Source organism: Abramis brama (assembly GCF_963993115.1).
Source record: "Abramis brama genome assembly, chromosome: 5".
NCBI lineage: Eukaryota > Metazoa > Chordata > Actinopteri > Cypriniformes > Leuciscidae > Abramis > Abramis brama.
In genome coordinates this window covers 27,411,865-27,428,373 of record NC_139967.1, presented here as the reverse complement: position 1 = coordinate 27,428,373, position 16,509 = coordinate 27,411,865, and the positions used below count along the sequence as shown (strand labels likewise).

Sequence of the window (16,509 nt, the reverse complement as noted above, 5' to 3'; positions counted from 1 at the left end):
ACGTTGCCTGGTTGTCAGTTTAGAGAAAATTTAAGATATGTGTTGCCTTTAAAGATGCTTTTTATTGCAGTTATTCCTTCACTAACTATTATATTATATTATATATATATTAATTCTAGAGGCCTTCAAATACATTATTACATAAGTTTAAATAGGCTTCAGTATTAAAACTCTGCTGCTCATGTGCTCACCCTTACCTCTCCACGTGAACACATTCACACATGAAGTTGCACTAGAATTCTACAATGCTAGAATTAAAATGCTCATTTTAACATACAAAGAATTATATGGGACCATCTTATCTTTGTGATCTCATTAGTCTACTTCATCATGTTTTCTCAGTTCTGCTAACACTCTTTCGCTTCCTCAGTCTTCATGTAAACTTAAAGGGTTAGTTCACCCAAAAATGAAAATTCTGTCATTAATTACTCACTCTCATGCCGTTCCAAATCCGTAAGACCTTAATTCAATCTTCAGAACACAAATTCAAATATTTGTGATGAAATCCGAGGGCTTTCTGACCCTCCCACAGACTGCAACATCATTACTGCAATCCTGTATTACCTGCACTGTGATCCTATATATGCTCATATGTCTTGTTCCCTTGTCTTTGATTCCTGGGTTATGTTTGTTGGCTTGTTTGCTTAGTTCAATGACACTGCCTGATGGTAAGCCATCTCAGAAGAGCTCTGACCAATGCAAGTTCAGTTCAGTTTTTAGCCTCTCACTGACCTTGGCACAGGGAGGACTGAGCTGAATTTGCTCTTATCTTCTCCATGAAGTCAAAAACAGAAACGAAAAGGAGGCCACATTGAAATCAGCAGCATATCTTGACTGTGACGTTCTTTTGAGATGTAGGAAACCTTCGACTTCCTCAAATCTCTGAAAAGGATTTTTTGTTTTTGTTTGTTGTTCTTTACGATTTGTTTCGCATTGATCAGATTTTGCTATTCCATTAGCTTTCAGAGATTTAATGAATACAGAAAATAAAGTATCATTTTACTGTACAATTAGGACTACAAATGTATTCTGTTATTGGTTACCAATAATTCCTCTGGTCCAAACACAGGTCCTTGTTATACTAAACTAGACATCACATTTTTACAGAGACTTAGACAGGAGTATGTTAGTGAACCCAAAACAGTTTATTGAACAAGATGTTATTTGGATGAACAGCACAGCATTGAGAACAACAGGTAAGTATTATGGATGGTAAACACATTAGTATGTAGTATGAGTCTTTTTCAGAGAAGTTACGGCAAGTGCAGGTGATCAGTAGTCTGGGGAGAGCATATGAGTGTGAATGGAGGGAGAGCCTGGTCTGTCTGTGACACACATAATAATATCTCTGGACGTAATAACAGTCTGGCTGAAGTAGTATTAGATACACAGTCACACTGTTTAAACTAATTTAATAATGATGAATAAATGACATCCAAAAATCGGATGAAAAGAAAGGACACCTTTTACATTCCATTTACAGTCATTTCAGCTGCAAAATTGCCTGTTTTATTATCTATCTGGTGATGACTGATGAAGGTTGTGAGATCGAAACGTTGCTAATAACATTTCGTTACTCATTTGCAAGTACTAATAGTGTGCAGGAGTTCATTTGTAGATTACAGTACCTGGTGAAAAGTCTTATCGCTTAGAAAAATAATATCAAATCTTTCCATAACATTCCACATGATTTGATCATTTTGTCTGTAAACACCATTAATAATATCATCACATCTTACTAAAAACATTTGGACATCAATCAAAACAGAGAAAAATCACTGTCATCTTAAATCTTCAGTGTATTTGATCCAATCTTAAACATTACATATTTCCTCCATATTCAAGTTTAATTCAACATAGTTTTTTATTTCCTGTATTGAAAGAAAGGAAATACAGCCTCTTCCCAGAAGGCAAACATTACAAAATACGTGACCAAACATATTATGCTAAGTTCAAGTTTTTGTCATTCATTTGAGGGCTGTGAACATTAATGTTTGACTAGTACCAAGAAGACCTTGTTAATACAACACTCAATAATAAATAGAATGATTTAAAAAAAAGAAATGAAAAGGAAAAATTCCTTATTCTTACACTTTTCAACTGCTTACACACTAAAATTAAAACTTTCCCACAATTAGCAAAACCTTACACTCACGGAGCAAAACACCGGCCTAGATTTGCACGATTGTAAGCACATGGTCAGCTTCACACTTTTTGCAAAACATTACACACAGTGATTTGCAAAACACTAAACACACTTGTATACATCTGACACAGAAATTTATCATGATGTAATTTCCTTGCAATTTCAAAGCAAAGGCTTTCAAATGAACACACTCATGAACCAATTGGTTAAGCACAGCCACCAGGAGTGCACACACTGGTGCTTACACCAATCAGGTTTACGCACTATAAAAAGGCAACAGGTAAGTTCACCTGTCTTCAACAAAAATGGACGGTGTCAGAGGAAGAGGGAGAGTGCGGATGAGAGGGGGAATCCGGAGAGAACAAGGTGGAGGAAGAGGAAGAGGAAAAGGAAGAGGGAGAGGACGAGGGAGAGGGAGAGGGAGAGGGAGAGGGAGAGGGAGAGGGAGAGGGAGAGGGAGAGGGAGAGGACGAGGGAGAGGGAGAGGGAGAGGGAGAGGGAGAGGGAGAGGGAGAGGGAGAGGGAGAGGGAGAGGGAGAGGGAGAGGGAGAGGGAGAGGGAGAGGGAGAGGGAGAGGGAGAGGGAGAGGGAGAGGGAGAGGACGAGGGAGAGGGAGAGGGAGAGGAAGAGGGAGAGGGAGAGGGAGAGGAAGAGGGAGAGGGAGACAAAATTCGTTTTCATATTTGGAAACAGTTGTGGACCATGTAATAAACCACGGACTAATACTGAGGGAGGTGAATTCGTCGTGAAGGCTGCAGATCCAGCTAGGCGGAGAGATGTTTAGATTTTTTTTTTTTTTCGGTACTGAACTGGATTTGTATTTTTATGTAACAGTATTACTGTAAGCTTACAGTACAAGGGTATGTTCGGTAACACTGTATGAAAACTGGAAAATGTTTTGTTATAATGTCTTGTTGAAATGTTCAGTATTGGCTGACTTGAGTACATGAAAATAAATAAATATTTTCATTGCTCTGAACAATTGGTGTCATGTGGTGTTTACTCTGTGGAAATGCTAAAAGTGTTTTAGGTTGAGCACAGGAGTGTTTAACTGATTCAAACAGAATTAGACCATATGATGGTTGTGTTTATGTTATGACAACAAAATAAGGTTTTATAAGACATTGTATAGTTTTGACGAAAGTGTTCCATTTTGCAAATGATCTGAGGTGTTGTGCTACTTTGGTGTAGTGTTGTGCTAATTGTGTGAAGGGGTTTGAAAAACCGGGCCCTGTTTTCAAAATTGTGCTTAAGCAATTGAAAAAAACTGTAACAGTACTGACTGCTCAATAGATTTTGACTGGTTGCGGGTTCATATCAACAAAGAACAATAATTACTGTATCACAGAGACAAAGGACAAGTTTGTGAGATGCAGGGTACAGTACTGTAAAAATAGCCTAGGTGTGCAAGGAGGAGGAAGAGCAAAAAAAATGCAAAGAGCAAAGCAGAGTAGTAATTTCTGATCAATTTTGAGCTACTATGATAGTTTTCGGTCATCAAAAGACAATGACGGAAAAATATGAAATTTGTTTTGAGATTAAAAATGTACTTCTCCCTGAACTTTTTGATGGTACATAAAGGTGTCACGGGTAAGTCTACAAACAGAATAGCAGTCCATTTCGAGAACTATATGTTTTGAACAATGTGTTTTCTATTTTTTGGTGTATTGTTTACTGACTGCTTGATAGTGTATATCATTTTGATCACTTTGTCTATGATTTGAGAGCAGTGTTTGATTTTGAACACAGGTAAAACTGTTTTGAGGCGAAAGTTTAATTTTGCAAGAGGAATCAGAGGGTTTGTAAATAGTGCTTGAAGATGAGGTTTTGTGTTTAATGTTTTCAGAAAAAGGAGCAAGGTTTCAGAAATTGTGTTTTAGCAATTGAGAAAAACTGTAATAATATTTGAGTCTTCAGAGACTCAAAAATGCAGAAACCACAGATTTCCAAATGTTAAACAAGGGGCAATTCTTCTCTGTCCAGGCACCTTTATCCCTAAGCATGAAGGTTGTGTTGTTGAGAGCATTTCATTGGAAGATTGGAAAATGAAAGTAAGTCTGTGCTTTACAAGGGAAGGTCCGTATTAAAAAAGAAACATTTCTCTGCAGCTGCCTGTGAAGTGAATCATGAATCAGGTCGTTCTCACACTGCTGTGCGCTCTCCTGCTTGGAGTGAGTCTTACACACTCCGCAGGTAAGCTGATTTCTGTCTTTTATTCCACTTGCATCACATACACACAGATCAGTTACTAAAGCCGTTTACTTTACCCTTTAACCCTTTATATTGTTAACAAGTGTAAAAAATAATTATTTATAATAAAAATGCCTTTAGAGTTTTCCATTATATTTAATAATCTTTTTTTAAAAAGCTAATAATTGTTCCAAAAACAAAAATTTCAGTTTGAGGTCAATCTGACAGTTAAAACCCAAATTATTAATATTATAAAATATAAAAAATTAAAAGATCAGGAGTTCGTGTTTCATTATTGAAAGTATATGACCATGTATGAATCAAAGTATGAAATTTCTAAGCATTAAATGTACTGTAATGGATAATCTACTGTCTGTCCTTATTGAAAAAATAAACCCCAGTGTGATCAGTTTATCAGTCATTATACAAAAATGCAGTGATTTTGCAAGTATTAAAGCAATGGAAATAAAAACATAATCATATTTGTTGATGTTATTGATGAAAGTAAGTTATTGTAAAAAGTTACTGTCAAGCATATGCAATATGCATCATAATCTCTTAATGTGCGTGTGTGTGTGTGTTTTGGCATGAGGTTGATTTTCTAGTGACTACAGTGAGAACAATTGTCTTCTGCATCAATGTGTTTATTAACCCTTAAACTTAGCATTTATGTTGTTAAATATATAGGAAATGGAGCGGGGCTTTCACAGCGATGTTTATGCAGAGGCAGACTGCTGAAATCAGTGAAGCCTGGAAACATTCATGCAGTTGCATTATTCCTACCAAGTGCCTCCTGCTCAAAGACCGAGATTATGTAAGTATGCTTTGACTTCTGTAATGTTTATAAATCATTATTTCTCCTAGATTCATTTTTGCAATATAATTAATGAACATTGTAATGCATGTCCTCTAAAATTATTTGTTTCTGATTTTTCCTCCTGCTGCTTAACTTAGACTGACTCTCACTGGAAAAGGAAAAGGAAAAGGAAAAGGAAAAGGAAAGGGGAAGGAAGATAGTTTAAAGGTGTGTTTGAATCCATATGAGAAGCAAGGACGGAGATTACTGGAGGGCAAAGGGTAAGAGATGCACCACTGTTATGCTACCACTTTCTGCATAACAACCAAGTATAATTATGTTTTGTATTATGTACTATATAATTAAATTCTGTGTCATTGTGCCATCATTCCTAGGATACAAAACAAAAAGCAAAAGAACAGAGGAAGAAAGGGGAAGAATTAGAAGTCTGATGACAAGGATGACTAGTGGAATTATTTTTCTTTCTGTTTTGTGATTTACAATAATTATGTGATGAAACTATAATGATACAGGCTAATTTTGATTGATGGCAGTAAATGTTTTGATCCCTAAGAAATGATGACCACCAACACTGTTTTGGATAAAGTTTGAATAGCTTGTGTCCAAAATTATTACTCTATTCACTTAGTTTTATAAATACATTTTATACAAACCTTTCTGATCCAGAGGTGTGATATAACCATGAAATGAAATAATTCCAATGTGTGTGATATAACCATGAACTAAAAATAATTCTAATGCTAATTTGATGTTATGTTTACTTAAGAGTATTACTATGAAACAATTAATATGTTTTGATGAAATAAGGACTTTGATTGTTCAGTCTCTCAGTAACTATATGAAATATTGTCTACTGTATAAAGTGTTCTGCAATCTACTCTGTCGCTCACTATTAATACAGATTTCAATCAACTGACAATATTCATTACAACAATGCAGTGCAGATTTTGTCATCTCGTGCTCTATAATGAATCACACTTCATAATGAAAAATAAAGAATTTGTGAATTGAACACTTTGACTGAGCCTGGTTTCTGTTTTTTCCCTCTATTTCTGTCACTTTATAGAGTTTGGGTTCCTTGCCTTTGGTTTGTTTACTATGGGACACTTAAGCAACATTACTGATTTAACTGCACTGGCACAATCGGATGAGAACAAAACTTGAACTGATTTAAGCTGCATAACAACACTTTTGTCTTCTGTAGAGCTGCTTAGCTGAACTGAACTTGTTTCATAATGAATGAATTTACACACTTATTGAACTGAGCTGAATTGAACTGAAAATGACTATTATCTTGCTGCTTTACAGCAAAACATGAAACTGTTTCTATTGTATAAAGCGCTATAAAAATAAATGTGATTTGACTGCTGAATAGTATTTAATGACTGAATAGTACATTCAACGCAGCCTCTGCAGAAAATACCTCAGAAAATCTTGTCCTGCTGTACACACACACACACACACACACACACACACACACACACACACACACACACACACACACACAAGGACACTGAGTATGTCATTTTAGACTGGGGAGGAAGAAGTTGTAATGAATGAGGACCAAACAGATGACGTAGTTAATATATAAATAAAATAATGTTAAACATAAACAATTTATGATTTACAATATATATCAGATGTAACATGTAAAAATAGTAAAGAAGTAAGACTGTTATGTGATTTACGCTTAAAACAGAAGCAAATAAATATTCCACTTATAATAAGAGAAACAAGTCAAATTGTAAAGACAAAGCAATAATGCACAATATGAGTTTATCAAAAAGTTTATCACAAAACTGTTTTACTTCCTTTTCTGTTGTATATTTTGACATAGATAATATTGTATATTTGTGAAATATGTAAACATGATGACACAACACTTAAAACACTTTTAAAAACCAATGAAAACTTTCATATATTCAGATATCATCTACACTTTTGTTAATTTGCCAGAAACTGGGTAAGATATGGGAAGAGTAGCTGGAACTCATGCATTATTAAAGCATAAAATAGAGAAATCCCAGAATGTCTAAGAATAATATAAAATGAAGCAAGTCAACTCATTTACTCACATTTGGTCAGCTAAGTGGTTTAAGGTGAAGACCCTCAAGCAGGGGCGTAGAATTTAGTAGGGACGCTAGGGACGTGTCCCTACCAATATCCAGTGACACTGATATGTCCCTAGCAATAATTTCGATCAAAACTTAAAATATATTTATATATAACCACTGTTTTCCGGTTGTGTCTTGTGGTTTTATGTATTAGGCTTATTTTATTTAATCAACATCTTAGATTAAAATCTCTTACAAGAGCGTGAGAAAAATGTACCAATTAATGGTACATGAGATAGGCTACTTGTGAGAGGCTCTTGTGTGAAGCGGCAATGCTCCTCCAAAGGAAACCTAGATGTGGTAAGCTAGGGAGAAATCAACAGTTATAGTGACAAAATGTCCACACAAAGATGGCAATATCTGAAATACTTGTCCTAAAAATGTAAAAATGCCTAAAGTTTTCTGTGATAGGCAGGGTTAGTGTAGGGGGATATAATATACAGTTTTATATCCTTGTTATCCTTGTTATTACTTGTTGAAATGAGAGGACTGTTTGATGAAGTTGAAACCCTTGTCATCCCAGTCTCATCAGCTGAGGCTGAAAGAAGTTTCAGTGCTCTTAGGAGACTGAAAACACGGCTCAGATCAATGGTCACAAGTGACACTTAACATTATTGCTGTGTGCCATGTCCAACAGGACAAACTGGACATTATTGATGTGAAACAAATATGCCAACAGTTCATTTCCGTTAAAGGGATAGTTCACTTAAAAATTAAAGTTCTGTCATCATTTACTCACCCTCAAGTTGTTTTAAACCTGTATGCATTTCTTTCTGCTGAACCAACATTCTTCAAAATATCTTCTTTTGTGTTCAGAAAAAGAAAGAAATTCATACAGGTCTGAAACAACTTGAGGGTGTGTAAATGATGACAGAATTTTCATTTTTGGATAAACTATCCCTTTTGACAGATGCAGCTTCTGGGGATGTCCCCGTCCCCACCAATTTCAAAATCAAACCTACGCCCTTGCCCTCAAGAGATTGAACAATGAAGACTGTGGCCGCTCTACTTGTTTTTATCAGTTTGGCTATTGTTGCTATCGAAGGTAATATTATTTTTGCTTATTTTAATATTTTACTAGCTCAACACAATCTATTACTTTGTTGTTTCAGACTAATCATTTTCATCATTTATTTCTATCATCCTCTAGGGCAGCCTGGGCTTGGAATCCAAAGATGTTTATGTCGGGGTCCTGGTGTAAAAATGGTGAAGCCAAAGCTGATAGAGAAGGTGGAAATTCACCCTGTTAGTCCATCTTGTGGACATCTGGAAGTTGTGTAAGTATATTGATTATTTATCTATCTATAGATTATTCATCAATTTCTAAAATATACATTAGGTGATTCTGGTTACACCTTATTTGGTTACACTTTATTTTAAGGTGTCATTGTTACAGCGTAATTATATATTTCACTGAGTAATATTAAGCAATTATTTATTACTTATTACTGTTATTACTATGGTAAGTACATGTAAAATCTGTAACAAGGACACTGTAAAATAAAGTGTTACCCTTTATTTTAAGATGACATTGTTACAGTGTAATTATACAAACAAGTACTGAGTAATGTATGGGTCTGAGCAAATATGGGCAGAACTTCAGAAATCCTTTTAAAGTGGCACAATGGCCTTCATCATCACAGTATGCTAATGCCTATAGTGCAAGGGATTTCATCAATATGCTGATTGAGGACTGTTGGGACACTCCAGGCACAGGATGGTTCTGTCGGGATCGAGAGACAGTCGTTGGACCTCAATGACACGTCTGTACCATTTGCTTCACAGGACATATGCTTTCAACTACATACTATTTATTTACTAGTGTGTTCTAATATGTAACTATGTCATGTTTAGTCTCATCTGACAGCTTATAAACTGAAATGAATGGTGGTGAACGTAATAGAGATAGTAAAGTATCCTAATGTACAATCTTGGTACTATTGGTTAAACATGCATTGAGGAGGATATGTTAATGTTCTTCTCCCCCTCTTGATCACCACACGTTTGCCTCATCTTTTGGTTTCCTGTCGGTCGGTTTCGGTGTTGGTATTCCACTCATGTTTAACAATGCTTTGCTCAGGGTATAAGAAAGAAAGGTAGCTGTTGATCTGAGAAAGGCTTTAACCCATTCCCGCACACCGGTGCGTAACCTCATACTATGATAAAGGCACAACAGTGCATTATTTGTTACAACTAAGTTTTCTATATAAACTTCTGTACAAATACATTGCAGATATGCTCACTAAATATAAACAGATAATCTAAACTTTTTAGAATTTAGAATTTTTAGAACTGAACTCAAATGGCACTGAGAATTGGGTAAGAGAGATGAAACCATGCTGATGGCCTGGGTCTGTGTTGGAGTAGTGAGTTTGGTGTGTGTTGTGGCAAAAACAATAATTAAACAATCATCATCACTGCATAAGAGAAACCGTTTTAATTTTCCTTGCTTTTATTTTGTGATTATTTTAATTCCTTTGTGTAAAGCACTTTGAATTGCCATAGTGTATGAAATTTGCTATATAAATAAACTTGCCTTGCCTTACAGAATGTTGCTCCATTCTACTGTCTGTATATTTAAACATGTAACTTAATAAATAACTTTGCCTGCTTTAAAGACTTTGAGAATCTTTCCTTTTATCACTGATGATGTTGAAAGCTAAAGTGATTATAACTTATAATACTTAAAAGAACTTAAAAGAACTATAACTTAAAATAATTATAAATTATAATAATGTTAAATCCTACGTTTTCTATCAGTTCTTAGAAAGACCTTTACCTTTAAAGAATAAGAGGTTAAAGAATAACAACAACTTTAATGGAGTCAGATTAATTACATTGGAGTCCGATAAATATTTGAATTATACACGTCATCCTTCAACTGCCTTTTGTTCTGATTATTGGTTCAAAATAGCAGCGTAAGCTTCCAGCCTTACAGTAATATTAATTACCTACATGCACTTATAGGGTGAAGGTTAGGATTAGGGCTTGGTTTAGAGTTAGTTACTTTTAATTATGCATAATTTGCTGTTATAACTACAGTAAGCAACTTTCATCAAAGGCTAAGAGTGATTCTTAAGTGCTGACTCAAGTGTCACTTAAGTGTTTTAAAGTAAGGACTACAATGATGTCAACCCATAATGGCCGCCCTTAACCTCTGAATCAACTAATAGTGAGCCTGCAAGGGTGACGTCACAGCAGCATGACAACAATTATGTAGTGTGTAATTATGATAAAATCATTTAATCAAGACACTGAAACATTTACTTAAAAAAAAAAAGAAGAAGAATTTGCATTGTGCAAAATTATCTCAAATTAGTGTTGATGCTACGGAATCCTATCTATTGATACATGTCTCCTCATTTATAGTTGGAGCAATGATGTGAACATGAGATACATCAATGGCTCCAACAACTCCAAAGCTTGTAATCCTCATAAAAGTGGCTTGCTTTTGTCGTATGGTTAACCAAATCATGCAAAATAAACTATGAACTCATGCACAAAAACATGAACCAGTGAAATTGTAACAGAGCAGGCTCCTGTACCGCTTCCTCTCCACCACCGGAGGGATCCGTCTCCGGAATATTTAACACCTTCATGAACTCAATATCCCATCATACCTCTTACCTGGGACTGATTGCATTACACACCTGCACCTCATTCACACACACATAAAAGCCACTTCCACACTCCACTTCTCTGCGAAGTATTGCATTGCCCCGGCTTTCAATTCCAAGTGTTTATCTCTGTGTTTGCTGATCTGATTATTGACCTAGGACTGTGTACCCCAACCTCTGATCGTTCTCTGCCTGCCTTGACCCGGATTGCTTATTGGACTTTGCCTTTTGCTGCCTGCCCTGACTTCTGCCTGTGACCTCGTTCTGCTCTGTGTTCTCTCCGTTGATCTGTTTGCTGTTGATTTACCCTGCCTGTTGACCACTCTAATAAAAAGCTGCAAATGGATCCCTCAGCGTCTGCGACATCATTACAGAATACTTCACCACTCTCCGATCCAGCAGCGGTCATACAGTTATCCACGGAACTTACGACCCAAGCCTCACGTCTTGATGTGCATCATCAACAACTGAGCCATCTGACTTCTCTCACTGAGAAACTTGTACAGGGTCTGCAAGAGCTCTGTACAGCTATAGGGAACGCTCCCCCTGTTCCTGCCACACCATTGCAAGATGTTTCTCCACCAGCAGCGAGCCCTTCAATCAATCCTCGGCTTGCTTTCCCTGAGAAATTTGATGGTGACACCGCAAAATGCAAAGGCTTCTTGCTTCAATGCACCCTCTTCGTGGATCAGCAACCCTCACTCTATACCACTAACGCGAGCCGTATAGCGTTTGTCTGCTCACTGCTCACGGGTCGAGCATTGGAATGGGCTACCGCGGTCTGGAGACCAGATGGGTCATCATTCTCCACCTTCGGTGAATTCCTCCAGCAGTTTCGTCACGTTTTCGAACATCCCACTGAGGGAGGAAGTGCTGGAGAACAACTGTTAACTCTCTCTCAGGGAAGAAGAACGACGGCTGAATATGCTCTCACCTTTCGTACACTCGCTGCCCAAACCAACTGGGTAGAAGATACCTTGAAAACCCTCTTCAGGAAGGGATTAACCATCGAACTCCAGTCTGAATTAGCCTGCCGGGATGAGGGGAGAAATCTGAATGAATACATCGATCTAGCAATTCAAGTTGATAATCTAATCCGTTCTAGACGCTCAGCTCGAGTCCCACTGCGCTATCATCAGGAAACGCCCACCTTGCACGAGCCCATGCAAATCGGCTTCACACACCTCACACCCGAAGAACGAGAACGCAGGATGCAGAACCGTTTATGCCTGTATTGCGGTCAGCCCGGACACATGAAGTTCGCCTGGCCAACTCGTCCCTCTTCTAACACCCCATCGGTGAGTTACTGTGCTAAAGCCAACACCACTACATCCAGTTTCACTCTACCAGTTCGTCTAGTTATTCAGAATGAAGTTATCAGTACCACCGCTCTGATAGACTCAGGAGCTGCTGGGAACTTCATTTCTCACAAGTTCGCTGTTCAGTGCAAACTCAAATTAAATCCTTGTCATTCTTCTTTAGCAGTGGAGGCGCTAGATGGTCGACCCCTCGGAGAGGGAAAAATTCACAACATCACTGAAGAAGTCAAATTGCACATCGGATCACTACACTCAGAAAATATCAGATTCTACGTCATCCAGTCCCCTCATCACTCCGTCATCCTTGGTCTTCCTTGGTTACGAAGCCACAATCCGCACATCTCTTGGAGGGAGGGTCAGATCACTCAATGGGGAACCACCTGCCAGAACCACTGTCTATCCAGAGTCACTCGTGTTTCCTTTCAAAGTCCGGATACCCCCACGTCAGATCCAGAAGAACCGACAATACCACCTGATTATGCAGACCTCATCGAAGCCTTCAGTAAGAAAAAAGCCTCTCAACTTCCAGAACATCGCCCAAGTGACTGTGCCATCGACCTCCTTCCCGGCGCTTCTCCTCCTCGGGGAAGAATATTCCCCCTGTCCAGGCCTGAATCCGAGGCCATGAAACGCTACATTGATGAGGAGTTAGCCAAAGGTTTCATCAGACCCTCAACCTCACCGGCAGCCGCCGGATTCTTCGTGAAAAAGAAAGACTGAGGGTTACGACCCTGTATCGACTACCGAGGGTTGAACGACAACACTGTGAAGTTCAGGTATCCCTTGCCTCTTGTTCCTGCCGCCCTAGAACAGCTCCGCCAAGCCAAGTATTTCACCAAACTGGATCTGCGCAACGCTTACAACCTGATTCGCTTCCGTGAGGGGGACGAGTGGAAGACTGCCTTCTCTACCACTAGTGGGCACTACGAGTACTTGGTCATGCCTTTCGGGCTGTCAAACAGTCCTTCAGTTTTCCAGGCTTTCATGAACGACATCTTTCGGGACATGCTGGATAAATGGGTGATTGTATACATCGATGACATCCTAATTTACTCAAGCTCTATGGAGGAGCACATCCAACAGGTCAGGTTGGTCTTGGATCGCCTGATTCAATACCAACTCTACGCCAAAGCCGAGAAATGTGAGTTTCATCAAACAAGCACATCTTTCCTGGGATACATCATCAGCCATGAGGGGGTAGCCATGGACGAGAAAAAGGTCAAGGGGGTTCTGGATTGGCCCTTACCTCAAACCGTCAAGGAACTTCAACGGTTCTTGGGCTTCGCCAACTTCTACAGGGGGTTTATAAGAAATTTCAGCATTATTGCCGCTCCATTAACCGCCATGACTAAGCGTCACACTGCTCGTCTGAATTGGTCAACTGAGGCACATCAAGCATTCCAGGAACTGAAGACTCGTTTCACGTCCGCACCAATTATCCGTCATCCAGATCCAGAACGCCCATTCATCGTGGAGGTAGATGCCTCCAACACAGGGGTAGGGGCAATATTATCTCAACGACAAGGCAATCCAGCCAAGATGTACCCCTGTGCTTACTTCTCCCGCAAACTCACCCCGGCTGAACGTAACTACGACGTGGGTAATCGTGAACTACTCGCCATGAAGTTAGCACTGGAGGAGTGGCGCCACTGGCTGGAGGGAGCAAGTCAACCCTTCATAATTCTCACTGACCACAAAAACCTCGAATATCTCCACTCAGCCAAACGTCTCAATCCCCGGCAAGCTAGGTGGGCCTTATTCTTCACCAGATTTCATTTCACTGTGACATATCGACCTGGCACCAAGAACACCAAAGCAGACGCTCTCTCATGTCAAACAGAAGAGACAGTTCAAACCCCTACTCACGAGAATATCATTCACGCTAACCTGCTAATAGCCCCAGTTCAATGGGACATTATCACGGAGATCCAACAAGCCAACCTTCAAGTAAGACCACCTCCTGAATGCCCAGCTAATCTCCTCTTCGTTCCAGATTCTCTTCGTCTTCGACTCCTCGAGCAAGTTCACTCCTCACCCAGTTCCGGTCATCCCGGGATCACTGCTACCACCCACTTGCTCCAAAATCGTTTCTGGTGGTCCACTTTGCTGACTGATACCACCAAATACGTTCAGGACTGTACCAACTGCAACACATCCAAATCACTCAGACGATTGCCTGCTGGACTCTTAACACCTCTGCCGACACCCCGCCGCCCCTGGTCCCACATTGCCATTGACTTTATCACTGATCTTCCCAACTCCCAAGGACACACTACCATACTCACCATAGTCGATCGATTCTCCAAGGCCTGCCGTCTAATACCCTTACCCAAACTTCCCACTGCACTCGAAACAGCTGAACTCCTCTGCAACCAAGTATTCCGCTTTTATGGTCTGCCCGAAGATATAGTTTCAGATCGGGGACCTCAGTTTACCTCCAGGGTTTGGACCGCATTCTTCAAGCATCTCAATATCAACATCAGTCTCACCTCTGGGTACCATCCTCAATCCAACGGGCAAACCGAACGTCTGAATCAGGACGTCATTCGCTTCCTTCGTTCCTACTGTCAAAAACAACAAGCAGAATGGAGTAGATACTTGTTTTGGGCCGAATATGCCCAGAATTCGCTGGTCAAACCCGCCACAGGCATTACTCCCTTTAAATGTATCCTGGGCTTTCAACCTCCTCTGTTCCCCTGGTCAGGTGAACCCACTGAGCTACCATCAGTCACTGAGTGGCTACACAAGAGCGAGGAGGTTTGGGATCAGGCTCACACTCACCTACTTCACGCTATCAGACGACAAGAGCAACAGGCTAACCGCCACCGTCGTCCAGCTCCCGAGTATAACGTCGGCCAGTGGGTTTGGCTGTCCACCAGAGACCTAAGACTCCGACTTCCATGCCGCAAACTCAGTCCCAGGTATGTTGGTCCGTTTCAAATTGTAAGACAAATTTCTCCGGTATCATTTCGATTAGACCTGCCCACTAATTATCGTATTTCTCCCACGTTCCATGTATCTCTTCTGAAACCTGCCGGTGGTCCGAGAGGAGAGCCGGAGGAGGGAGCCACATCTCAGACTCCCCCACCTATCCTGGTCGACGGCGAGGAGGTGTATCGTGTGCACAAGTTGCTTGACTCCAGACGCCGGGGCAACATTCTCCAGTATCTGGTCGACTGGGAGGGGTTCGGTCCGGAGGAGCGATCCTGGGTCAACTCTGGAGATATCCTTGACCCCACTCTAACTGAGGAGTTTCACCGGATGCACCCGGGAAAACCGGCCCCTCGACCTCGTGGAAGACCCCGGCGTCAGTTGCCTCCTCGCGTCAGGAGCCGCTCGCAGGGGGAGGGCTCTGTAATGGAGCAGGCTCCTGTACCGCTTCCTCTCCACCACCGGAGGGATCCGTCTCCGGAATATTTAACACCTTCATGAACTCAATATCCCATCATACCTCTTACCTGGGACTGATTGCATTACACACCTGCACTGCACTGATTACACACACACCTGCACCTCATTCACACACACATAAAAGCCACTTCCACACTCCACTTCTCTGCGAAGTATTGCATTGCCCCGGCTTTCAATTCCAAGCGTTTATCTCTGTGTTTGCTGATCTGATTATTGACCTAGGACTGTGTACCCCGACCTCTGATCGTTCTCTGCCTGCCTTGACCCGGATTGCTTATTGGACTTTGCCTTTTGCTGCCTGCCCTGACTTCTGCCTGTGACCTCGTTCTGCTCTGTGTTCTCTCCGTTGATCTGTTTGCTGTTGATTTACCCTGCCTGTTGACCACTCTAATAAAAAGCTGCAAATGGATCCCTCAGCGTCTGCGACATCATTACAGAAATATTAATAACTGATTCTTTTTAATCTTTTCTTTTTCCTGTGAGCATTTTTGTTTTTCTAAAAACCTTTAGCTGTAGTTTTTTTTACATTTTATCCCCATGTGAAAAACAGCCTGTAAATCATATTGAGTTTGTACAGTATGTGTTTGGACTGCAATGGCAAAATGTAAACAGGAGATCAGGAAAGCAGCCAGTTAATTTTTTCCACATCATTTAATACTTGGAAACAGGGCCATCCTTAGGATGGTGCAACTGGTGCGACCGTACCGGGCCCCCGCGATTTAGTTGGCCTCTCGGCAAACAGACAGAAGGGGACCCTGCTTTCTCTAATTAGTACTTGGCCCCACCCCATGCTTGAGACGGCACTGCGTGCAAATATTTGTTTAACATTTTGAAACATTTTCCAAAAAAAAAAAAAAAAAAAATTTGATTTATTAAAAAAGTAGTAATAATAAGT

The 16,509-nt window shown here is 40.1% G+C and overlaps 1 protein-coding gene across 1 annotated transcript; it reads left to right on the top strand.

Moving 5' to 3' along the window:
- The first annotated feature begins 4,143 nt into the window (after positions 1-4,143).
- On the top strand, positions 4,144-6,171 carry cxcl20 (chemokine (C-X-C motif) ligand 20). The gene is made up of 4 exons (XM_084115204.1): positions 4,144-4,339; positions 5,024-5,150; positions 5,291-5,413; positions 5,528-6,171. Exons 1-4 carry the CDS (start codon positions 4,273-4,275, stop codon positions 5,574-5,576), a joined length of 366 nt encoding a protein of 121 aa, XP_083971330.1. The 5' UTR covers positions 4,144-4,272; the 3' UTR covers positions 5,577-6,171.
- The last annotated feature ends 10,338 nt before the right edge of the window (positions 6,172-16,509 follow it).

Bases quoted from the DNA above. Each gene is read 5' to 3' on its own strand.
- cxcl20 (XM_084115204.1), top strand. From the start codon at position 4,273: ATGAATCAGGTCGTTCTCACACTGCTGTGCGCTCTCCTGCTTGGAGTG. The intron at 5,151-5,290 runs GTAAGTATGCTT...TGCTTAACTTAG, and splicing joins TGCTCAAAGACCGAGATTAT to ACTGACTCTCACTGGAAAAG. The intron at 5,414-5,527 runs GTAAGAGATGCA...CATCATTCCTAG, and splicing joins AGATTACTGGAGGGCAAAGG to GATACAAAACAAAAAGCAAA.